This window comes from Lytechinus variegatus, chromosome 10 (assembly GCF_018143015.1).
Source record: "Lytechinus variegatus isolate NC3 chromosome 10, Lvar_3.0, whole genome shotgun sequence".
NCBI lineage: Eukaryota > Metazoa > Echinodermata > Echinoidea > Temnopleuroida > Toxopneustidae > Lytechinus > Lytechinus variegatus.
In genome coordinates, this window is record NC_054749.1 from 13,526,365 (window position 1) to 13,552,193 (window position 25,829).

A 25,829-nucleotide genomic window follows, 5' to 3' on the forward strand; every position below is an offset into this window, starting at 1 on the left:
TATGGATATTAGGGGTCGGAAATGTGTATTTTCTAGATGTGATATTGAAAATATTTAAAACAAATATCCGCAGACTACGATTTTATTTTCAGACTCACAATGAAGTTACTCAAGACTGTTTTGAATGGTCGCAATTTTGGCGCCATCTTGTACATCGATTTGAAATAAACACAGATCGACTCTTGCTAGGAACCAAATATTCATTTTAAAATCTCAAAGGATTAGAATTGGGCGCCATCTTGTGACTTCACTCTAAATACTTCTATTTAAAATAAACCTAGATCGACTATTGTCAGGAACTAAGTATTTATTTTAAAATCCAGAAGGATTAGAATTTAAATCTAGTGGAATTATAATTAAGTTTATGATAAAATCTTTCATTCGTTGTGTCCCTTTATACAGTCGATCTGAATTCATTTCAAATCCATGAAATATAGAGGATTGTCCTTTTTTCTCTTCGTGTTTTTGTAAATCTCTGATATAAAATTGGAAGAAAAATAGATCATTTTGTCAATTCCATTAGTCCATTTATGTATACCAATGCCAATTTTCACCCACAAAGGTACTCAAACTGTTTTCAATGGTAGTTATTTGGCGCCATCTTGTGACACTAATATTTAATGTTCCAGAAGATTTGACATCATTTCTGTCGATAACATACAGATCATAAATACGTTACTCTTTGGTAAATCAAAATAATTTCTATGTTGTCCCGGCCCTTTTTCCGAATCATTCAAGCTTATAGAGGTTATTTCAAAATGAAAAAAAATCTTGTCATGGTAAAATGACTCGTACCTGATGAAAACCATGCAGTCAATAAAAACACACGTCTTTACCTTATCATGTTTATGTCATAAATTGTATATTTATTTGTACATTTGGATATATTTCGAAAGAAAGATTATGTAAAATATGAATATGAAACATGAATTCTAGAGTAGCGAGATTTTTAGTTGTCTTTAATATGGATATCGTTATATTATGACAGGTAAATGTGAACGAAATGAGGTGTCCTTTTATCTCGTTCTTGTATCATATTATCAGTTTAAACTCAGACGATCGTTGTTTAGTAAAAAAAAATTATATATATATATATACACTCAAATACTCTAAAAAATGAACTTGTATTATCGAAATTGCATGCCACTTTTTAAGTACATCTCAAGACCTATTTGTTCAACTTTTAATACCTTGACAACTAAAACCATATTTTTTATTCTTTTTTTTAAAGAAATAATATTTGTTTTGTATACATGCAGAGTACACTCTTTTATCATCACACACTGATCTGACTAGCTGCATATGGGGGCTGGTGCCTTTATTTGCTAGAGCTCCTGTGAGTACTGAGCTGACTGAGCCTGCCCCTTAAACTGTGGGTGAATGGAGCAGCAAGTACGAGGGCACCAGACTCCACCAGGATGTAGCTAGGAATTCCAGTGAGTGATTATGCAAGAGTGAACTTGTAGTGACTTAAGATATATTTGTCGATTTAAGAAAACTTTGTCGACTTCATTTACATCTATATTTCGTAGTTGTTTTTATGTATAAAATGTGTAAAATATTTATATCCAAATGTACAGTTCCTGCGCTAGCGACATGTGCATCTCTGGACGATGTGAGCGCTCAAGAAGACATCACTATTATTATTATTATGAAGGATTAGAATAAAACTGTAAATACTAAAATAAAATTGTAATACTTTTGCAATGAGCATTTGAATAATGCGATCACCGATGCTATGGTGATCCTCAAATTGGCAATGCGACAAATGTGTGATGTCACTTGTGAACAACTCTCCCCAATACTTTAGTATATATTTCACTTAAACTGCCTCTATTGTCACATCTTTTGGTAGATCATGTGTTCTTTCTATAGGAGGGCATGTAGTACAGATTTTTATAGAATACATCATGGATGAAGAGTTTGTATCACCATAAAAAAAGCAAAAAGATACATTTTGGGGGTATTTTATAGTCCATCAAAGGGAAAGTTGTTCACATGTGACATCACACATTCTTGTCGCATTGCCAATGGGAGAATCTCCATAGCAGCTGATTGCAATATTGAAATGCTCATAACTTTCTCATAATTTGTCCGATTTTTCTCAAACTTTCTTTGTTCTTATTCTTTGATTTTTCTGTTTCGACAGAAGCCTAGTTATTCCAAAGGTTTCAATCCCCTTTAAAGGGAAATCCAAACTTAACCGTGACAAGCTTAGACAGAGGAAAATTTGAAAAAATTAAGGTTTTTATTTTAAAAATGTAAAAAGAAAATGCAATTACTATACCTATGGAGTATTTTTTTGTAGAGACTTCAAATTGGCCTTAATGGTGAAGTCATAGTGATGTAAGGTGGGTACTACTTTTCCATCTACTCCTTTACGCCGGGCCCACGATAATTGAGCAAAGCAAATTTTTCGGAGTATTTCATTTCATATCTGCTTCAAACTATAAAACATGGATTTTTTCCAATTTTCATTACACAAAATGGCTAAAATGTCACTTTTTCAAGTTTATTTCTAATTATCATTTTCTTTAATGAGATCATAAAACAACAGATATGAATTATATCTGTAAAGCGCTTAGAGACGTCGTTCCGATGTGTTAAGCGTTATATAAATGCGGAATATTATTATCAATATGCTACATTTGTTGTATTGTGATTACTGCCCAGGGAATTGGGTACTTGTGGAAAAACCAAAAATCCCTGATGACTTAAGTACAATTTATAGGGAAATTGTGCATCCCACTTGTCATAATTTACTAACCACATTGCCAATTTGAAATATACACAGTCTCAGAGATCTTGTTTTTGAAACAGCCATAGCTCTCTTATTGCTTGTCCAATTTCTTTCAAACTCCCAGTAAAATCTCTTTCTGATTTTGCTTCTCTCTTACACACTAATTTGATTAGGTTGGGATTCCCCTTTAGAAGTGAAATTATTGTTTAGAGTATGGGCTCTGACAAGCACAAATACAGTGAAATTTGTCTAGAGTGACCACCCAAGGGAAACACAAAATGTGGCCTTTATAGACAGGTTCTTATACACACAACCTTCCTTCATGGGAATCAGTTTTAGTGGTCACTATAGACAGGTGGCCACTAACACAGGTTTGACTGTAATAAACATACTGGCATAGAACCTTTTCAGTCTACATAATTTTTTATTACTTGATATTTTTGCATGATTTCTGGAAGAGGTTACAAGATATTTTCTTTAAATAAACACACATCTCTCTACCCAATATACATGATAAAATGCAGATTATGCTCATTCTTAAAAAAAGTTATACAAGCCATCTTCCTAAGAAGAAATATACACAAGTAGCTACTCAGTAGCTTTGGTTAGAATAAGTCAATAATATATATGTGAACATGTACATACAATGATTATCTAAAGGTCCTATTAGTGGGAATTTATATGAAAGTGTATACCCATGAAATAATCTTATTGAATAGCAGAAAAAACGAAAGCAATAAGTCATAAAAGTTTGAGTACGTTCTTGTAAAGAAACAGAATACAAATTAATGAATAATAACTTTTTCTTCCCCTGCTACTCCTTTTCTTCACTTTAATGGTATGGATTGAAAATAAACCCATATCAACTCTGGTTAGGGACTCATAAATCTCAAAGGATTTGAATTCAAATCCTGAGGAATTTGCCTTTAAATCCTGGGGGATTTTGAATTGAAATCCTGAGGATTTGAATTTTAATCCTAAGGTATTTGAATTTAAATCCTAATGGATTTGAATATAAATCCTAAGGGATTAAGAACTAAATCTTTACATAAATTCAAAATTTGATCGGTTCCTAAATACAGTTCATCTGGATTCATTTCAAGTCCATGCAATATAGAGTGATCTTCTTTCTCTGTATATTTTTTTTCTTTTAATATCTGTTGTAAAATTGAAAGAAAAATTTAAATATGACAGTTCCATTTATGAATACCAATTCCAATAAGAGCTCAAGAGTTTCAGGCCTGCTCGAGTAATCACTTGCCCTCTTCTAATCATTATTAACAGTTATTCAAAGAGATTATTTCTAAGATGGGCTGTATCCCACAAGTTAATCCATTGAAGTAACACCTTGGATGAAAACTACAGCACTTTTTAGGAAAAACACATAACATGTCGATTTTAAATAACCTGACATAACATATAAATGAAATATAACATTCAGTTAATCATCAGCCCATTACCGTTTCAAATTATCAATTAATTCAGGAATTCTCTTCGGAAACCCAAGAACTGGCAAATTCATTGAAACAAAGAAAACATTAAATAAATTCATATGCAAAGGGAAAAGGAAAAAATATGCTGCAGATAAATATACAGCAACTGTCCCACTAGCAGCCGAGGCATTTTGTTGGGGAGAGGCAAAAACAACCTAAAAATATCCCTTTTCTAAATTAAATAACATGGGTAATATACATGTAGATCACCATTTCTTTCCTTTAACACCACAACAGTGGTGTCCTGTGATGGATATTAGATATGCCAAAACCTGAGCTTTCACATCGGACATTATTAATTTTTTTGTAGTTCTGATTCTGAAATAAGAAATATGCTATTTTGGATAATTCAGTCCTCTTTCTTTAAATTACAGACTGACTTGACATTAATGTGTATACTTTTATACAAAGATAATGGCTGGATTCACATCATTGGGTGAGTGTATCAACAAATAAGAATATGCTTCATAGTTGAATTCCATCTTTACCTCTTGCTAGACTAATACGAGTGAATTGAATGTGAGTAAACATTCAGTACCCCTTTTAAAACGAATACACTAGAATGGAACCATCATATTTGACAAATATATGCATTTTTAAAAACTCTTTGACGCATACAATATCTGAAAACAATGTACAAGACAATTAAAGTATTGAAATTAAAGTATTGAAAGCATCCTCATTCCTGTGGCAAGCTCTCTTAAATAACCCAATTCTGTAACAAAATGTTTGAAAAATGTTTAGTGCATTTACTTCTTGAACACAAAATTAAGTCACAATGCACAAAGCAGTAATCAATAGTGGATTAAAAAATAACACACACATATCACAGTATATTATTTGAATACTACGTTTTGTGCCCCTCTCTAAACACAAGCAAGTGCATGTACCTTTTGTTATGGTATTATCCAAGAAAGAAAATGCACCCTGATAAAATTCTAATTCTGCCTTATATTGTGATATACGCTTTATATTTCTTCTTATATACCAAACCACTCTCCCATGTGAATTCAAAGCTCCATTGCTGTTCTATTACCCTTAATAAATAGTCTCTTTTTCACTCAGCCTCTAGTAATATGAAAATATAAGTGCCCAAAATAATTCAGCAATCAGGGTTAATTTAGGAGCAACAATAGTCTGGCTCCAACATATTCTGTTAACATGTCAACATATTGATTTGATTTGTTTTGATTCAATAACCATGTTTTTATTTCTTTCTCTTAATACTACCATGAAGATTTATTTAGAAGTTTTATTGAAATTACAGGTTAACATATACTTCTATTTTACGTTATTCTACAGTATGTAGGCACCAGCCAATGTGGAGGACTTACCGACGAAATTGTTCCAATTCTTTTTGGTGATCCCCAGGCATTGGCTGGTGCTCAATTTCATATTTCTCTTGTAATGCTTATATTGAATCTGTCATGATTGTTATTATATTGCCTCAAAATAAAATGAATAAATAAATGAATACATTAATTATTTTCAATTTGAAGCCTTGTAATATTCAGAACTTAATTCGCTTGATTAGATCCAAATAAAATTCCTTTTTTTCCAGGAGAAAACAAGATGTTGCCACCTTCCCAACCCCTACCTCTACCCCAACCCCCTGTCATTATAGGCAGAGGAATAGGTTACATGACATTTGCTCCTACAACTGCTCCGATGGAAAATCTGAACTTTAAGCCACATATAAAACCCAACTTCCAAAACTACACAATTTTTAAAATTTTAAACCCTAAGTCCTCTGAGATACTAAATCTGGGGCAAATGTCGTGTCACCGAGGAAAAAGACGTTTCAAAGGAGATATTCCACCTTACCAACTAATTCTATTAGCCTGGTAAAAAGATACAGGCATACATCTCAACTGTTACGACTCCTCCAGATTGAATTAACGGTTGTGCCATTAGTGACATGCTTGCTGATATTCCTGGTATAGCCTTACCTATGAAATGGAACTGATAGGGCTTTATCAATAAAAAAAAGCTTTTATTTCTTTTTCATTACCATTATTTATTTATTATTATTATTATTATTTGGGGGAGGGGCCAAACTGGTCTATGCTATTCTTCCTTTGGTAATGCCTGATCAACATAATTAATCCTAGGGCACTCGAAAATTAACAAACACTGATAAAGAGCTATTAATTATTTTACTGCTAAATGAAGAAGGGGAATATTAATCAAGTTAGCAGCGTTCATAGCTGGCCAGGTAGAAACGGGTGTAATAAATAGAACCCGCATCTGTGTATGGCATTGACAGCTCCATCATCCACGCTTGTCTCTGCCAATTGTATTAAATGACAAATTTGACGTTAATCCATTTACAGACAGTATCGAGTTTCGCATCTGGCAGCTGTAGGGCGCAGACATGCATGTGTGTGCTGTTGCGTGCGCCGGGTCTGCGGCTGTTTGCGGGGGAATTCATTTCATCAGTGTACACTCGTTTGCCTTAATGCAAGACTTCTGCTACTTCAATATCGCATGCGGGGGTCTGGAAAAGCAGTTACCCATCTGTAGAGGCAAATGATGTTGCTTATAAGCAATGTGAGCTCCTAATTTGGAATGATATTTATGAGTATGAAAATGTATGTGAAAGACCCTAATGTTTGTATACATCAAGGTCTCTACGTGAACCATATATATACTGCGCTTTAGAGGGTGATATATATATCCCCTGGTTCATTTATTATCTCATGGAATGTCATAAATATGTAAAACAATGCCTATTTTAAAAAAAGCCTTAGTGCTTGTAAGTTAATATAACAGTAAAGATGTATGCTTTAGACTTAGTAATAACTTGACAGCATGAATTGACTTATTAAAAGAGGTTCTTAAATCAACAGGTGATTCCATTCGAGTATATCTGATTAACGAGATGATTTTGCACATAACCCTCATACTTAACTCATTGAGAAATATATAACTACTATACATGACCATATCTATCACTCTTGAATCTATATATGCTATGGAGCATTAGTGAAGAAAGAAAATAATCAGAAAGGTTAAAGAAATAAAGGACTGTAAAATCTAGAATATCCAGAATTTATAGAAGAGGGAACAAATTGATGGGGGGGGGGGAAGATACAGGTTAATCACTTTACAAAGCCTTGACATTTAATTGGACGGGTGTATACACAATAGCCATCATAAATACCCAAGCCTAAAATATATCCATCGTCACCTTACTTGATAAGTGCATTACGAATTCAAAACGCAACCATGTTTGGTAATGATCCTTCTGTCAAAATACAATAGAATAATGATATTCACAGCATTATATATTATCTGTAATTACAAGCTTTAAGTATATACACATTTAGAAAGTATACAAGTGTAATGTAAAACTCGTGTATGAATGTAGTAACCAATATTTACACCCTTTTCTAAGATGAGGAAACTAGATTATCTATGTTTGCTCTATTTGCTTAGTATTATTAATACTCTACCCATACAAACTACAGCTGCTTGCTATTGACACACAATTAACATGTAAGGCAACTTGGTATATTGGTATTAATATATATATATATTTGCATAAATTTTGCTTAAGCTGTTAAAGTGGCCCGTAACACACATTTTAGCAATCATCATAGAAGAATGTCTCTGGGATTGATTGCACTGACTACAGTGTACAATCAATCGTGAAAATCAAGTGAACGATCAATCGCTAATCCTTGTGTTACGGGACCTATGAATACCTAATTTAATCTAATTCTAATACTCCTCAACAATAGTCCTAACAGCGTATCATTCCTTCTTGCACAAACACCCCAAAGTTAACTATATATTTACTGCTTGGTAGTGACCAAAGGGCTTTATCACTTCAAGTAAATAGTCCTCAAGTCATCGACAAAAATAAGTCTCTCTGGTAGTAAATATGATATATTCCCAATATTAAATGGTTAAACTGTAATTATTTCATTTCATTCTACAGGCATACACTGCAAAAATATAATACATAGATGTGGGATATTTATACATCTACTTTCTGAAAATATTCCAAACATAAGCCAGGGGTGACAAAATACAGTCTAAAACATTATTTGGAACAACTTTTGCTCTCATAGCAATTACTGGAACAACTTTTGCTCCCTTGAAACAATTAGAAGCAGTTTGTATTCTGAGAGAAAAAGACAATACCCCAAAATGAATTATATTTTCCTACCCAGAAATGATCTGGTAGGTGAAAAAAAACCCAACAATATCCCTGAATACTAATATCATATTCATATTTCAAAAGAATACATGCACACACCATATTACTCAGTAAATGGTTAATTGCAACTTTAAAATTAGAATAATTAATTCATAAATTCCTTATTGAATAAAGCAAACAGAATATGAAGACCATACATGGACTACTGCATATATCTCAATTTATTTTGACCTAGGATTAAATTTACGCTTTTTTCTTCATAATTTTTATATCTCTTGTTAACTTATTCTACTAAGATTAATTACTGTGAAAAAGTAATTAATTCCATTCATGGAGATAGAACACCCACTTGTGAAAAATCTTAGCGTATTTGAGGATCTATTACAGTTTCATTGTATCTAAGATTGAATAATTTCATTCTGAAATGTTTAAGTAATGGTAAATAGTATATATGTGATAAACATCCTAGTTGCTAAATGCTTTAGCAGAAAATTTCATTCACACTATTGGTTGCGATAAACAATTCATATTTATAATACCTCCAAATAAGCTTCAGTCGGAATGAATGATACATTCATGTATACATGCAAACCCTTCCATAAAACACATCAAAATTAAACATTAACAGTATACTTATCACATCATTTTAAACATATTACACACAAGAAACAACAAATATATCATAAATATTTCTAAAATAGATATAAGTGCATGTTGTCACACTTCTCCACAATGGAATGGCTACCATCATATATCTCATATATATACCAAAAAAAATATTTCAAAAACAAAGACAATTTTAAAAAACAAAGGTATTAGAAAAAAGCTTCATACTAAACACCCTGAAAAGAAACCCAAATAAAATGCACATGGAGAAAATCATCACCCACAAGCAAAAATTTAGGAAAAAATATTGGAATTTTCATATGATCATAAGGTACAGGCATTCCTATAAATCATGTTTAATGAAACCCTTTTTGCTTCCCAGTATACATTTTTAGCAATCATTATTTTCACCACGAATCGGTTAATGAATATATAAGTACATTTCTTCTTTCTGCTGTAAGCTATCCCCAATGTAACATACACATGTATCCAGACCTGGTGAGTGTTTCATAAAGCTGTTTGTCACTTAAGAACCACTTTAAGAACAACTTGTGATCCTTTCTTGTGGTTAAATGGTAGATTCATTGGCGATGGTTTAGCGCTAAGAAAGGATCACTGGTCATTCTTAAAGTCGCTCTTAACTTACGAACAGCTTTATGAAACGGACCCCTGGTAAAAAGGAATTTTGATATTTGTAAGTTTCCACAAGTCACCATCAAAACACAAAATTCCCAAATTAAACATTTGTTCTATTCACAATCCTTCCACCAAAGTCAACGCCAATAATTAAGTTAAATTGAATAAAAGGAGAAAGAAATCCAACAAGCATAACAATGAAAATTTCATCAAAGTCGGATGTAAAATAAGAAAGTTATGACATTTCAAAGCTTCGATTAATTTTACAAAACAGTTTTATGCACATCCTGGTCGTTATGCAAATGAGCAGACCGATGATGCCACCCACTCACTATTTCTTTTGTATTCTATTATATGAAATATGAAAAATTCTAAGTTTGTCCTCATTGGCATGTGAAACAAATGTTATTCCCCTCTCAACATGTGGAATGACCATTATTTTAACAGTTTATGATTAAGTCAAGTTGGTCCTTGTCAAATCTGTAAAAATTTAAATATTGCATAATCAAAAACAAAAGAATTAGTGAGTGAGGACATCATTGACTCTCTCACTTGCATATCGGGTTGTGCAAATCCCTGTTTTGTGAAAAATAAGCGAAACTTAAAAATGTCATAACTTTCTTATTTTACATCCAATTTTGACAAAATTTTCAGCATTATGCTTGTTTGACTTTTCTCTATCATTTCCATTCAACAATTTTCTGGGGTGGACTTGACCTTTAATGTTACATATTCATTTGTATTAATCCTGAGAGATTGGCCAAAACAGTGCTCAAGATTTTTCATCAATCACCATGTTTCTATCTCATATGAGATTGAAAACCTCAGTTAAAACTTAAACACTATATATTTTTTTTTATTGTAAGTTCAATTGATTAATCCCTGTTCTTCCCTGCACTTGCAATCTATCATTCGGTAAATATATTTAAAATATTTTTTTCAATCTGCAATGGCAAAGGTGGGCACACTAGGAAAATGTTGTCAACCAATAAAAGAATAATAGGCCTCTCATTATATTGAATGTGGGTTCTGAATGAATATACTGTGAAACGCACAAATTCTTTTACTTTACACAAGTGTTGCATGTTTTAAATAATTAACAAACATTACAGAGTAATTCACAAAGTTGCCTTCTTTCACACATCAATTACACATTATCATCATTATTGTTATAATAAAGTTACCCCCTCCCAGAACATGTCAAGCATTATCAACATTAGTCGAGAGTCGATACAGTAGTATCAATGATCTGCTTACATTGAAGCATTTTTGTCAAGTCGTTGAACAGGCATCATTTATTAACTCTCTTAGAAAAAAAGAATTAATCTGCACTAAATGACATTTTGTCTTTTAAAACCATTTAAACAGCTGCAAAATCTTATTTAGTATTTAACCTCTTTCGCACGATACATGAGTCATCATGATATTAAACTAATGTTTAAAATGTACATCATCGAACACCATTCCATAGAAAAACATGTCTATATTGCCTTCACTACTTCAGCCTGCTATGGTATTGCTGTTAAAGTACCCCTAACTACATGTAGGTCAAAACAAGTTTATACAACACAAAATAGCAATCACACAACTTTCGATATGACAACATTGGTTACAATCTTGTCAAAAATTCAGCGTAAGAGAAAGACATTGGTTATGTGGAATATCTAATACTAACATCTGATTGACGTTTGAATACTTGGTCAAAGTGACATTGTTCAAAGCTTAACGCAATGACTAATGGGGCTGGTTTCATAAACAAACTCAAGATTGTTGTAGCTACACCAGAATGGTTATCAAATTACCATGGTAACGGGGCCTTGCAGCCGCTCAAAATTTGGGTTTCTGTTGGCAGTTTGTAATTTTGGTAGAGTTACCATAATTGTCATGAAACTGAGCCTTGGGGACTGTTTCATAAAGAGTTATGTAACTTTGCAATTACAGCAATTACCATGGTAACAGGGCTCAACAGCCAATCACAATCAAGGTTTCCACTGTGGTTACAATTCAAGTAAAGTTGACATAATTGCCATAAAACAGGAAACATCTCCCTGATCTGGCTGGTTCCCAATGTATCAACACACGAATCATCCAGTAAAAACATTCGATGCACTGAGGCCACCGAACACCTTACAACTGGTCCACGATCCCATTTTGGAACAAATCACATTTTGCTCATTTTCTGAAAATGTGAATGAGAATATCTGTTTATTTGAGGTGCAAATTAACTCAAAGAATACTAAATATAACAATTTTGGTTAATTGCAAGCCTTTATTATGGAGTGTAGGCCAAATTAGTTTCAATCGTAGGACTGTTATGACGTCATCACGCCTTGATATTGAATTTGCATTTATTCTATTAAGGATGATGGTAAAGTCAAAGATTTGAACATAGAGGATTTAGAATGCTACTTGGTAATAAACTCTATGTTTCAATATTAGCATCAAATTCTACTATTCTTCTATTATTCTACATTCTATCAAATGTTTTATTCCAAAATTGGGTCGCAGATCAATCGAAAGGTGTGCGCTGGCCTTTAGATGCTTTACTACATCACACCTGGGGTGGGATAGAGCTAACATTCAAATACTAGTACCTACTTTCTGTTGTTTTAAGTATTTGTCAAAGCGCAAGTATTACTCTTGTTTTGGAACATACTTCCTTCTGATAAGGATGTGATAATTCAGGAATCACAAAGTTAAAAAATATCTTTGCATAATAATGCTGGTTGTAAATCATGGAAATGTTTCTGTGGATACAAAAATGAAAAAAAAGTAAAAATTATTCTTTAGTTTAAAATAGTATTTCAAGCAAATATTTTTAAAGGAGAATTCTCATTCATTTTTACATGTATGTTAAAGGGGTAATTAAACGTTGAAACCACAAGTTGAGAAATTTGGCATGGTTTCAAAAAATCAATGAAAGTTTATGTTGTCAAAATAAAAGATTCATGGAATTCATTGCACTTGGTCTCTAACTTTTGTTCCTTTTTAAAAAATTTTGTTCTTATTGGCTATAATATCAACACTTGTTGGTTATGAAAAGAGCCTGATTATTATACTTGATGATATTTGCATATTTTGTGAACATATATGAGAAATAATTGAATGTCCTTAATATTCTAACTGAGATTTCCTTAAAAAAGAACAGTCTTGGAAAGCTGGTATATGATAAGAAAGCTGGTAATTTTTTTTTAAGTAAAATAGACAAAACCTCGGTTCCTCAAAGTATCACCAAAAGTCATGGAAATAATATTTTTCCTTTTCCCTAAAAACCCCAGAGTTCCAAAGTGTGGCATCATCAACAAAAAACAACAGATTTTGCACTTCATAGTTTCAATATCAGCTTTCATAGGTGTGATGAAAAAAACCTGCAGTCAAAATTTGGTAGGAATTAGTTCAACAGGCCTGAGATATGACCACATGAATACATAATAAACCCCTGAATACACAGTGTAATTAACCTGATTAAAGTCAATGTATTAATGGCCTGGTTCTCCCCTATGAAAAAAGTGAAATGCAAAAATAAACTGCAACATCATCACTTTGGTACTCTCTAAACTTAATATTTAATATTTCAAAGCCAAAATACACCAACAACTATGTAACTGCATTTCTTCAAAGTGCATCACTACTTTTGCAATAATCGATAGCGACAAAGGGAACATTTTTATTTTTTAAACTTTATTTTTAAACTTCATCCAATAGATTTATCAAAATATAACTTGTATTCCATGCATCTTTTGCATTGCATTATTTGAAGTAGATTAGGTAGGAAGTACTACATCACGTACAAAGCATAAGTACATCATTATAAAGCTCTTCTTTGGGATCATGGATATGAAAGAGATAGGGACTATTTAACGGTTCCTGGATCTTAAATGAGTACAAACCCTGCTTTACCAAACACAGCTGATAATGGCGGGTCTTCATTAGAACGATGGTATCAGCTTCGACCGGGAATACCGTTGCTGCGGCAACCGTTTCTTCTCCTCCTCCAGCGACTTCTTAAACCAGACCTCCTCCAGATGCCATTGCCGCGCTACCATAAGGAACATGATGCCGCTTGCAATGCAGAGTCCTAAAGAAGCCCAGCTTAGGTAGAAGGACCAAGAATAGTCTAGGACATAGTCTTCGGGGTACGGTGGCAGGACACTTGGTCTCTCGTTGATTTCATATTGGTGGCTGGCAATGATTAGGAGTAGTGATGTCAGGCCCATCAATGCTGAATGGTGAGAAGAGAACAAAACATCGGTTTAGAGAAAGGAACAAGAACCCGAAGAGAAAAAGATGATGAAATCTTAAAAGACTGTCCAGGGCCCCGTCTTACAAAAGAGTTACGATTGATCCCATCGATAGCAACTATGGAAAGCCAGCAAAGACAACATACAAAATGCACGTTTCTTCAAAAAAAGTTCTAGATATAAATGTGTATCCATCAATTCATTGATTTCTTGACAATTTGGTGTGTTCTCCTTTGTTTACAAAGGACATTTTGCAAATTTTCTTTAGAAAAAATTATGACACGAATGGATTTCCATAGAGTTACGATGGATTAAATCAATCGTAACTCTTTGTAAGACGGGGTCCAGTGCTGACAATCACTGGACAGCCATTCTTGTACATTCGAATCAAATGTTTGAGCAAGGATTATCAGGAGAGCTCTTCATGAAATGACTTGTAGGCTGCGTTAACCAAGTTACCATAGTAACAGTCAGACAACTGCTTTCCAGTCAGTCAAAACCAAGAAAAGGTGTCAGCTCTGACACCTTGTCAGATGATAAATGTTGATGAAATACTCTTGTAATTTTTGTATTTTAGAAAAAGAAGGAAGATTGAATACACACATATCTCATACACACACATTACAATATATATCTATAGAAGATATGGACACATTGATGAAGAAATATAAATTGAAATTCATAAACATACATACAAGTACAAATCATCTTGAGATCTCTAAACTACTGTTGTTCTGTGGGTGTGTATGAGGGTGTGTGTATAGTGGTTATATCATTTTTTTGGGGGGGGTTGTAGGTGTGTGTGTTTAATATTGGCATACATGTAGTTGTGTTGAATTTCATACAGTAGCATGCGTTCACACTGCACATATTTTCCTTAACCAAAAGTCTGGGGTTATGACGTTAACCTCAACAGAGCAAATTGCATAGAATTAAGAAAGGCAGTGTGAAACAAAAAAAAAGGATAGTATGGGGTTAAGGATATCATGAGGTTAAGGGAATGCAGTGTGAAAAGTATACAGGTAGAATCACAGAATCACCAAAATGTCTCCCAGAGGATAGAAACGGACATATTTTTATTTTTTGTAGTCTCTATAACACATCAATACCATGTACATGTACACAAGTTCAGGTTTATTTTCTAATTCAAAACAAAAGTGCAAAGATAAGCACTGCCTGAGCAGAGAGCACCTGAATCATTTTAACTGATCAAGGCCTGGCACAGAACTGTAGTATATGTCTTCCTTCTCATAAGAAGTACGCGCAATCTTCATTTATCTCTCATTGGATGGAAATTGCCACATTCCTTGATTTCAAGTTATTCATTACCTAAATTCCTGTAAGACCTTAATTCATTCCACACAAGTTCTTATTTGTTTCTTTGATTCAAAACAATGTGCACAGATAAACTCTGCCCGAGTCATCTGATCAAATTTACCTGGTCATGACTGGTGCACATGTGTAGGAAATTTCTCCCATCGGACAAAAAATGACATATACCTTAGTCCTGAATTTTGAATTCTTAAAATCTCTGTAACACATCAATATCTTGCACACAATATATGATTTTCTGATTAAAAACAAAGAGCACATGTAGATCAACAATGCCTATGTCACCCCAACCCACTTACATCATCTGGTCATGGCGGATAATTCTGTTCAGACGATAACCTTCACCCTCCCGCGGGAGAGATTACACGAGATTATAATTGAGTGGAACGTTAAGCTTGTATAGGCTGACCAAACAAATCACAGCCCAAACAAGTTATGCTGTCATTGACAGATGTATGTCACACGGGCCTTGGCCTAATGACAGGGATTTGGAGATGCAGATCGGGTCCATTCTCTGCAATGCAAATACAGCGGCGGATCCAGTGGGGGGGGGGCAAGGGACATATACTCCCTCTGTATTGTAAGAATCATCCACAGGGGGCGTAGAAGCGGGGGTGGGGGCTTTAGTCCCAACTTTTTTCCAAAACCATGTAGGAAAACATTAAAAAAAAAAATCACCATCTGATTGTGTCAGTGCCCCCCTCGCCACTTTCAAAACCGTTCAACGGCCCCTGATCCAATGAACACATATCGAGATCTATAGGTAAATATAAAAAATCTTGTTATCTGCTCCACCTCTGATTTCAAACTGTGCTCTTTGCATCCCCTTTACTTCAAAATACTGAATCTGCCATTGAAACACATTATACACTCATTATACAGAGTGTGACATATAGGCCTATGTGTTAGTACTACTGAGTATCAGCAGAAAGATCTTATTGTCAATTTCATATTTTTTTCAAGCTTGTGTTGGAAAATTTTTTAAGAGGTTTTTGATGACCTCAAAATTTTCAAGAAGATCGAAGCACAATTCGTCGCACGCACCACGAACCGTCCTCTCTGTGCAGATACAGTGCGTTATCACGCCTCGCGATTTCACCACGAACCGTCCTCTCTGTTACGATGCCCACTGTGGCGTTAATAATTCACTTCAAGAAAATGTAAAGATATGGGATTAAACTTTGGAACCTGAACTATCGAACAAAGACACCGGAGAATTATTTGCTCTCCTTGCAGGTGCACTTGCTGCTGGTTTGAAAAAACCTTCTTTTAAATGCGTTCTCTGCAAAACTAACTTTCGCATCGAAGTGCGCAGAAGAGGACGGTTCGTGGTGCATGCGACGAATTGTCAGAGTAGTCCATCATCTCTTATTTGAGTAGAACCAAGATTATTGCCCACTTCTGATACTGAAACTGCAAAGTACCTGAAACATGACAATTTATTTTTCTTAGTATTAGAGTCTAAAATAAATTAGTTGAAAAAAAAATTAGTCTATGAATGGGTCAGCTGAGTGTAACTGTTATGTAAGTCACATTTAACTACTCTCCAATCACATTTAAACAGAACAATGACTGGAATAAAGTAAAAAAATGTGGCTAAACATTAAAGGTATTGTTTAACTTTGTGAGCAGCCGATTTAAAAAATTCTCAAACCAAGATGAAACATGTGTACAAGTGCATGTATTAGAACTAATAAACCCTGAAAACGACCATTATTGAGAATGAAAAGCTAAAACTACAAGGCAATCCTCGATTTTGTAAATAGGCATATAATAGACGCCTAAATAGTACACAAAAGTGTATGGGATGAAATTAAGATGGTGTTTCTGGTCACTTTATATTTCAATTTTTGAAGCACTAAATAATGATTTTCAAATGCAATTTTTTCTGGGCTTCATTTTTGTAACATATCACAGACACAGGTGACAAGTGTGACCTTCTAGCTCAGATTTTTTAAAAGTCAAACCAATGTTAACCAATCACTTTAACATCCAGTTTATCTTTATCTCTATCAAATCTTTTATAACTATTTTTATTTTTAGTGTACCGGTCCTTCCTATATTGGATAAAATCATACGATACTTGCTTCATTGCAGACTTCTGAAATTTTTCTTTAATTAAAACATGGATTCCAGTAGTATCCATGGTTTGAATTACAAGACTACTGGGGCATTGCAAGAAGCTTGCGATCAATTGCAAGTCTATTTTCATTCCTGAAATCAAGCATATGCCTTGCAATTAAATGCAAATTGGCGATTGATTGCTATTCTGCTCCATGTAATATTTTAAGGAGAATAATCTGATTTGCTAAAGTTACAAGTGATCAATCAACTGTAAAATTGCAACAGAATATTTGCGATTGATTGCGAAAATTTTCTTGCAACACCCACTATGAGTCTAATGTGACATTTCAATTTATTTCCTTGACAAGTCTAAATAAAATTTGTATATCATACACCCTGTCTCCAAACTCAACCCCCCTCCCTTTTCCTCTTCTGTTCTTCCGAGTGATCCTGCATCACTATCTGGTTTGACTTACTTGAAAAGGCTATCTATAACAAGACAGCCCATCAGAATGTCATTAACCTTGGGGGCCAATCAACGATAACTACATGTCATGAGTAGAGTAGCTCATCTTGTCAAAGTTTAAAGGTATTGTTTAACTTTGTGAGCAGCCGATTTAAAAAATTCTCAAACCAAGATGAAACATGTGTACAAGTGCATGTATTAGCACTAATAAACACTGAAAACAACCTTTATTGAGAATGAAAAGCTAAAACTACAAGGCAAATCCTGATTTTGTAAATAGGCGTCTTATAGACGCCTAAATAGTACACATAACTGTATGGGATGAAACTAAGATGGTGTTTCCGGTCACTTTATATTTCAATTTTTGAAGCACTAAATAATTATTTTCGAACGCAATTTTTTCAGGGCTTAATTTTTGGAACATATCACAGACACAGATGAAAAGTGTGACCTTCTAGCTCAGATTATTTAAAAGTCAAACCAATGTTAAACAATCACTTTAACCTACAAGATAGGGTCATTATACCATGTGCACAATGCGCTGGTGTTAAAATTTATCAAATGCACATTTAAAATATTAGAATGTTGTGAACTGGGATAGACTACTTGTGGATACATGTAGATGGCACGTAAATGCCATTTTTATACTACTTCTACTACTACTACTACTACTACTACTACTTCTACTACTACTACTACTACTACTACTTCTACTACTACTACTACTACTACTACTGCTACTACTACTACTACTACTTCTACTACTACTACTAATACTACTAATACTACTACTACTACTACTACTACTACTACTGCTACTGCTGCTGCAGCCATTGCTGCTACTGCTGCTACTACTACTACTACTAGTAATTATTATAATAATAATAACCTAAATTTATAAAGTGCAGCTTTTATATGGAATATAGTCAGCTGCTCTGGCTACCGAGACCAGTTTGTTTTGAGACCCGTTTGTTTTTTACATAATTTTACAAAGCGAAGATTTTACAGTAGATACGGTATATATGTATTCAATCTGGGTTTGAAGATTATATAGCAATGAAGAGCTTCCTACATCATTTGGCAGCTATTCCACCATAGACTGGCAACAGCAAGGATCAGGGATGTACATGAACATGAGGCTGGCCTCAAGATTTATCTCGATTTATCTGTATCATTTTGTATGCTGTGATATACATGACAGGTCCTGCAAATGGCTACGACTGATCATCGCCATAAACTATTTGGAAATCTAACAATGTCATATTTTTTTTTTCTTTAGGAAATTTGCATGACGCCCTTTGCAAGTACAGAGAAGCACACTGAATTTTCAAGAAAACAGTGAATGCATGAATATACATCATATCTAGAAAATATTTTGAACAAACACACAGTTTAGATGTTGACATTGCTGGCTTTCCATAGTTGAGGTTGATTGGATCAAGTGCAACTTTTTGTAAGACAGGGTCCAGGGCACATAACACAAAACTTAGCAATGATCGTAGAACATATTTCTACGATTGATTCCATTGGCTACAATGTACAATCAATCTTAAAAAGTAAGTGTATGATTTATTGATAATCTTTTGCATTTTATCATATGAAATATTAGAATTTTCTCCTCATTGCCAGGTGAAGCAACGATTAATTCTTCCCTAAACGAGTGGAATTACCATTGTTTAATACTATATGGTTCAGTCAAGTTGGTGCTTATTGTCAAATCTGTAAAAATTGAAATACTGTATAATTCCAACAACAAAAAACAAAAGAAATGGTGAGTGAGAGACATCATCGACTCTCTCATTTGCATGTTGCTGAGTTGTGCATATAACTGTTTTTGTGAAAAATAAGCGAAATTTTTAAATGTCATAACTCTCTTATTTTACATCTGATTTTAGTTTTTGATTTTCAGCATTATGCTAGTCTGATTTTCCTCTTTTTTCAAATCAATTTTTTTCTGGGGTGGACTTGACCTTTAATGAACAAAATTGCAGAATCTTTCCAACACCTTAATATAAAATGAACTACAGGTCACCATCTTCTAATTTTCTCCACATTTCACACACTCGTCCCTATATGACTCTTCTGTACAAGTATTCATTTGACATATGAGTGACAAGAGAGGAATAGGTCTCACTTGATAAGTGCTCTACTTATGTCTGTGACTTGTAGAGGTGCAAATATGACTGCAATTGTATGGTGTACATTTGGCCTGGGTTTTAAAGGGGAAAAAAAGTAGTTGCAGCAAACAATTATTTCATGAGAAAGTCTTTTAAATCCAGGTTAATTGTCACCATATAATCATATATCTAGATCTGGTTCATTGAAATCAACTTATCTTTGTGAAATCATGAAATCTTAGCTCAAAACCAATAATTCTGATGATCACTAACACAGAAAAGGATATATGGGACAGTGTATTAATATTGCATGAAAAAATACCCGACGTATTGATGAAATTCTGTGATAATTTTGCTCATTTCTCAACGATTACGCATTTTCTTCCAGAGCCATTTGGCACGTAAATTGAATTCAATTCAATTTCATTTACATTAATGTCACAACATACAAAAAAACACATATTTATGAGAATGAGAAGCCAATAAAAAAGAGCAGATAGTCTTATTAAATGCTGACCCAACATCTAAGACAAAGTGATAAATATTCCAAAAACAGATAACATAAATAATTTTATTGGATTCTGTTCAAACTCATTTTGAGGTCGTTACCACAACTGACATTTATCTTTAAGGTGTTTGATTATGTACATTATTTTCAAAATGCACTCTGTGGTATAAATTTAGTACAATTACTCACTTAAAAAATAAAATTGATTTATGAATAACAAATTGATTAACATCTAGATAAATTACTAAGAACTTAAACATTTGAAGCAATAAATGAATGAATGAATATATAAATGAGTACACAGGTTTACATTTCTACAATATATTTGGGTATCTATTTTCCTTAAACAAAGAAAGTGCTGTTTACACTCCAGCTAGGGTCTAGAACAGTATTTATCTATCCTAAATTTTACATTACAAATCATCAATTAAGCTATTTGAGTTTAGTGTAAGAAGAAGTTCATTTTTCAATTGATGCTGAATGGTAGGAGTTTTGCAGAAAATTGTCTTCTTTTTGTCTTAAAAAGACAATGATAATAGATTGTGTTTGTCTGCCCAAATCCTGTCAGCAAGGTGATATTTACAAGGAATGTTGAATCTATTATCAACACATGTGCATAATTATGTCATGTACACATCGTGCATTCATCATACATTGTCTGCGCTATCAATTGAGTAGCGGTGGCTGACGAGGCCTGCACTGCCAGCATGCATGCAGCGATGACCAAGCAAGCAAGCAAGGTTCCCCCCAAATCACCTGCCTGCTCCCTACTGCTAGTGGTAATACACCCACAGCGGGAAGAAACAATGCTCTCCTACACAGACACACACACGCAGAAGCCCACACACACCATCGCTGCATGCACCCACACTGTCAAAAGCACACACTCATTTCAGCTAGATGCATCAGTCTAGCTGGTGCGGCATCCGAGCACTCAATTTACTTTTATCACTGTGAATTCTTGTAGCTATGGTGATGGGCTGTCCATGGGTAAATGAGACCATTCCACAGTTGGTAATCCTTCAATTTGAATGCAAAAAAGAAAAGTGCCTGCCCTTTCTCTTTTCTGTTTTACTTTCACTGATCTTACTTACATATTCCAAACAATACAAATTGCTAAGTACGTTGATATGAATGAATTCAATATCAAGGACAATTGTAAAGCATTCTGAAAAAAAATCATTTCCCAAACAACATGAAGTTACAGGTAATATACACAAAATTTCCTATTTTTAACTCAGAACCATCATCTATGCATCTTTTCATTTTAAGCATACAATGATTAATAGAATTGTCACTTCTTCTTAACAGTATTTTTGTATATATATTAAGGTATATTTCTTCATCTTCTAAAAATAAACACATGTACAATTATCATTAAAGTAATGTATGATAATCTCTTTGGAGAATCCAAAGAGATCTTGACCGCGATCTTGACTAGTAAATTGAAACTGCAGTCATTTTTATGAGAAATTGAATATTGTCTCCCTTCATAATAATAATAATAACTAATATCATTATTCCACTTTCACACAGACTAATACATCACGTCTCCAATAACTTTATAGACATATTATCACCCAGGTCATCGGATCCTGGCTTGCCCTCATACAATGTACATGTATATACTTTCTCCACTCCCTGGTGAGCATTCCAATGGGAGTTTCCAAACCCAATTGCTAGGCATACTAAATGGGCTTTCGCATCTTTTCGGGTACCCAATTTAACACCTGGGTGGAAAGCGGTAAATGTGAATTGATGCCTTTACTGCTTCACAAAACCGTTGATATCTCATACCAGTATAATGACTATGACTTTGAATATTTTTTTTCTCCATTTGTTTCACCCTCACAGAACCCTGTACATTTCTATACTCTCCTCTTAGACATTTATCCTTTTTATTTAATATTCAAAAGAAATATCAACATGACTTAACACCCCTGTAGGTATTCAAGACCAGGAGATACAAGCTGGAGAAATCTCGGAGAAGGCTAACCTGTAACGACAGGAGAATACATGCAGAAGTCCACGCCGTCATGCACATGTATGCGTACATGTACCATGCATGTCAGGCTCATTTAATGAACCCAACTAGCACAGCCGTGGATTTGCAAAGAGGATTGCAAACATGAATATCAGAGCCTAGGCTATGTACTCAGTCCATTTCTAGAATATTTGAAGTTGAAACGCACGATTGGTATGACATGTACATTTCATATGCCCCGCATGACAAGTGTTCTGAATATTAACGTCTCTCAAGGCATAGGATTTGGGGTTCTGGTTAGGATCAGGGTTGCCTTATGATTGCATTATGATTGGGGTCAACATTATATAGGAACAGGGTGATAACAAATGAAATAAAGTATAGTATATTATGCGGCTAATAGCAGCATAATTTGGTCGTAAAATCGGAGGAAGACCAGAGTTATCCGCATTATTTTGATGCTGCAATTATCCGCATAATAGCGGCACCGGGACCAGATTTTGACTTTATAAACGCATTTCAAAAGTAATGCAGATAACTGCCATGGTGCGGTCACAAGGTTACCCTTTTCCAACACAACTGCATCGGAGGGGGTGTACGGTTGCCATGACGATTATCCCCTTTTTCAGGACAGGCGCTCTTAAAAGTAGTGCAGATTATTTTCGGGGTTTGTGAACGCAATTTTAATTGAATTATCCGCATTACTCTTAGGCGGCTAATTGGAGGAAGGGTTTATGAAGGGGTATTAATGTTTGATTTTATGTACAGATTTTCTAAGAGTACGATCCTTGCCACATCCGTAGACCTACATGTATGAAGAGCTGGTCGATAAACGTGAGCATTTCTCTGATCCAATGATGGTCACCGTCACCTGGGCTCCGTAACACAAAGATTAGCGATCAATCGCTAAATGAACTGACCAATCAATATCAATGTTATATGCGTATTTGGTTTAAAATACTGACCAGGGACCAATCAGTGTGCTTCTTTCATATTTGCAATCCATCGCAAATCTCTGTGTTACGGAGCCCTTGTTATGTGCATCTTAATGAGAACATGTTGTTGTGACAATAACCATGACTAAGAAGGTGTATCTGATCACCTAAAGACAAAACAGTTTCCCTGGTCCTGATTTTTGTTGGCTGACACCCTGTTTCAGCATACATGTGCCTTTCAATCAACATGCTTCATATCTGGAGCAGCTAACTTGAGAAGTAGACGTTTTTGCGATATAACACATGATATTATTTGATCCGCTCACACATAAGAACCTCAAAAACATTGATACAGGATCGATACACGTTATGTGCCACGTATATATCTGGAATATTATGGAGTAACTTGGGAAAATTGAATTTTAAATGGCAAACAATCAAAAAATTGCCTCTATATTAAAATATGCAGACATTTGCCCAAATAAAACACATGGAACTAAGATTATTACCAAAGGTAAACAAGAACAGAACATCGGAATTGATTCCAGTGATTTGTTATCAACTGCGCATACAATCTGTGAAATATTTATGTCCAATCGAGAACTGCTTCAGGCCCTTCTCATGGTGACGATCATAGGACCAAAGTAGACAAGTATGAAGATAATGTTATTCAGATGATAATAACAGTCACCTGTTAGTGAATTCATTGTCTAAGCGATGAATGTCCATCTCTTCAAATTTCTGTGACACATCCAACCTAATAAAATCAGGACAATTTTGTTAATACACGTTAAAACCAAACTGAAAGACTTTGACTCTGAGAGATTCATAAACAAGCAAAATGATTTCGATTTTCTCTTTAGGCTCCATTTTCATTCCCATAAATAGGTTTTAAATATCAGAGGTAGGCCATATACAGGGAATAATTTTCCTGGTATCGTGTTGCAATTCGTATAGAGACTGCTTTGCATAATTAAAGTCTTTTAGTATAGCATATTTTTTTTTACATAGGACTGTACATTACTTAGTGGAGAGCTTTCCTCTTATGACCAAAATGCTATTCAAATTTGTAAAGCAAAATTATTCCCTGTTATATAATGTTTGTCTAAAATCAAGTGATGATGTATGATGTTACATTTAGTTCAAGAACTACATGAACACAGGATAGTTAACACTGAAAATGAAAAGGTGTTAATATATTTCCTAAATACTGTGATGTTTTTTTTCCAGGATAAAAGATATTAGTCATAATTCACAAAAACTATTGGAAAGTCATGTATTTATAATTTTTTTGTCATAATCCAAATTTCCAGCTTAGTTTCTATTTAAACACAAATTTATGTAATTTAGCATTTTATTAAAAAAAAAAACAACCAAGATATTTCTAGAATGATCAGCACGGACTAGTGTATAATTTTATACAAACAAACACCAGTATCACATTCATACTGAGGTTGAACTCCCAACTCAACCCTATCAACAGAAAGAAACGAAAGCTATGCAATGAATCTATGCATTCCGCAATCTTCCCACACAAGAGCGGAATACATACCACTCTTTCCGGGAATTGCCAATGCACACCACATAAACTGCACATAGTTTCGTGCAGAGGATTTTCCCCCTTCTCTTTCTCGATGTGACATAGCACATGACTGTGTACATGTATATGTCTGCGCTCTATGGTTGTATGCCAAACATGAATCAGATTGCATTGAATAAATAAACAGAGCAATCTCAAAATTAGCATCGTTCCGAGGCAGTGCTGAGCCAGTAGGGAAAAGCCTTAGGGAGCACTGAAGCATGACAGACACACATCATTGCTGCTTTAGTCTATTTTCCTTTGAAAGCCATTGATTAGATCATTTAGGCCTATACATGTTGGTATGAGACATGATCATTTTAATACTTTATATAGATCTAATTTCTCAATCCCACATGGTATGATGCTGCTGCTGATGACAATCGGTTCTTGTATAGGGCCGGTATCTGCCTCTGCTGGGCGCTCATGGCGCTTGCTCAAAAATAGGAAATGTCACAAATTTCAATATATGACAGCAAATTTCAAAAATCCTTATGAAAAATCAAATGCGAAATGTTCTGAATACAAAAGAATGTCAAGATAACTTGTCTGTGATGTTGGAATTGCCCGCTTAAAATTCTGAACTTTTATTTAAATTGCAGTGATTTAGAGTTCCACTTGGAGATTTTCTAGTTAGAGTAAGTCGAGGAGGGATTGGGAGCAGTTGTGTGATTTCAGGGCCCGGTCTTACAAAGAGTTACGATTGGTCTGATCAATCTCAACTATAAGAAAATCCATCATTGTCATGTTTATTCTACAGGAACCTTGCAAAAGGTATATTTCAAGACTAAATATTTATAATACATAGTCAATGAGAGATCACACACAGTCAGTTTTGCCCCCCCCCCCCCATTATTTTGTCTTCTGTGCCACATCAATCTTACACTCATTGCTAATAGCCTAAAGTCATACTACGGCCCTAGGAAGTGGGTGCTGGGGGCCCCAAAAAATTTCCTTGGGGGT

At 34.3% G+C, this 25,829-nt stretch overlaps 1 protein-coding gene across 1 annotated transcript in view; it reads right to left on the reverse strand.

Annotated features, from left to right (window-relative positions):
- Positions 1–10,954: 10,954 nt before the first annotated feature.
- The window catches only part of LOC121422211, a 49,367-nt gene continuing 34,492 nt past the window's right edge, over positions 10,955–25,829 (reverse strand). Inside the window, exon 4 of the mRNA XM_041617117.1 lies at positions 10,955–13,862. Within this exon, the coding sequence (XP_041473051.1) occupies positions 13,570–13,862 (293 nt within the window). The 3' untranslated portion in view covers positions 10,955–13,569. The remainder of the gene's footprint in view (positions 13,863–25,829) is intronic.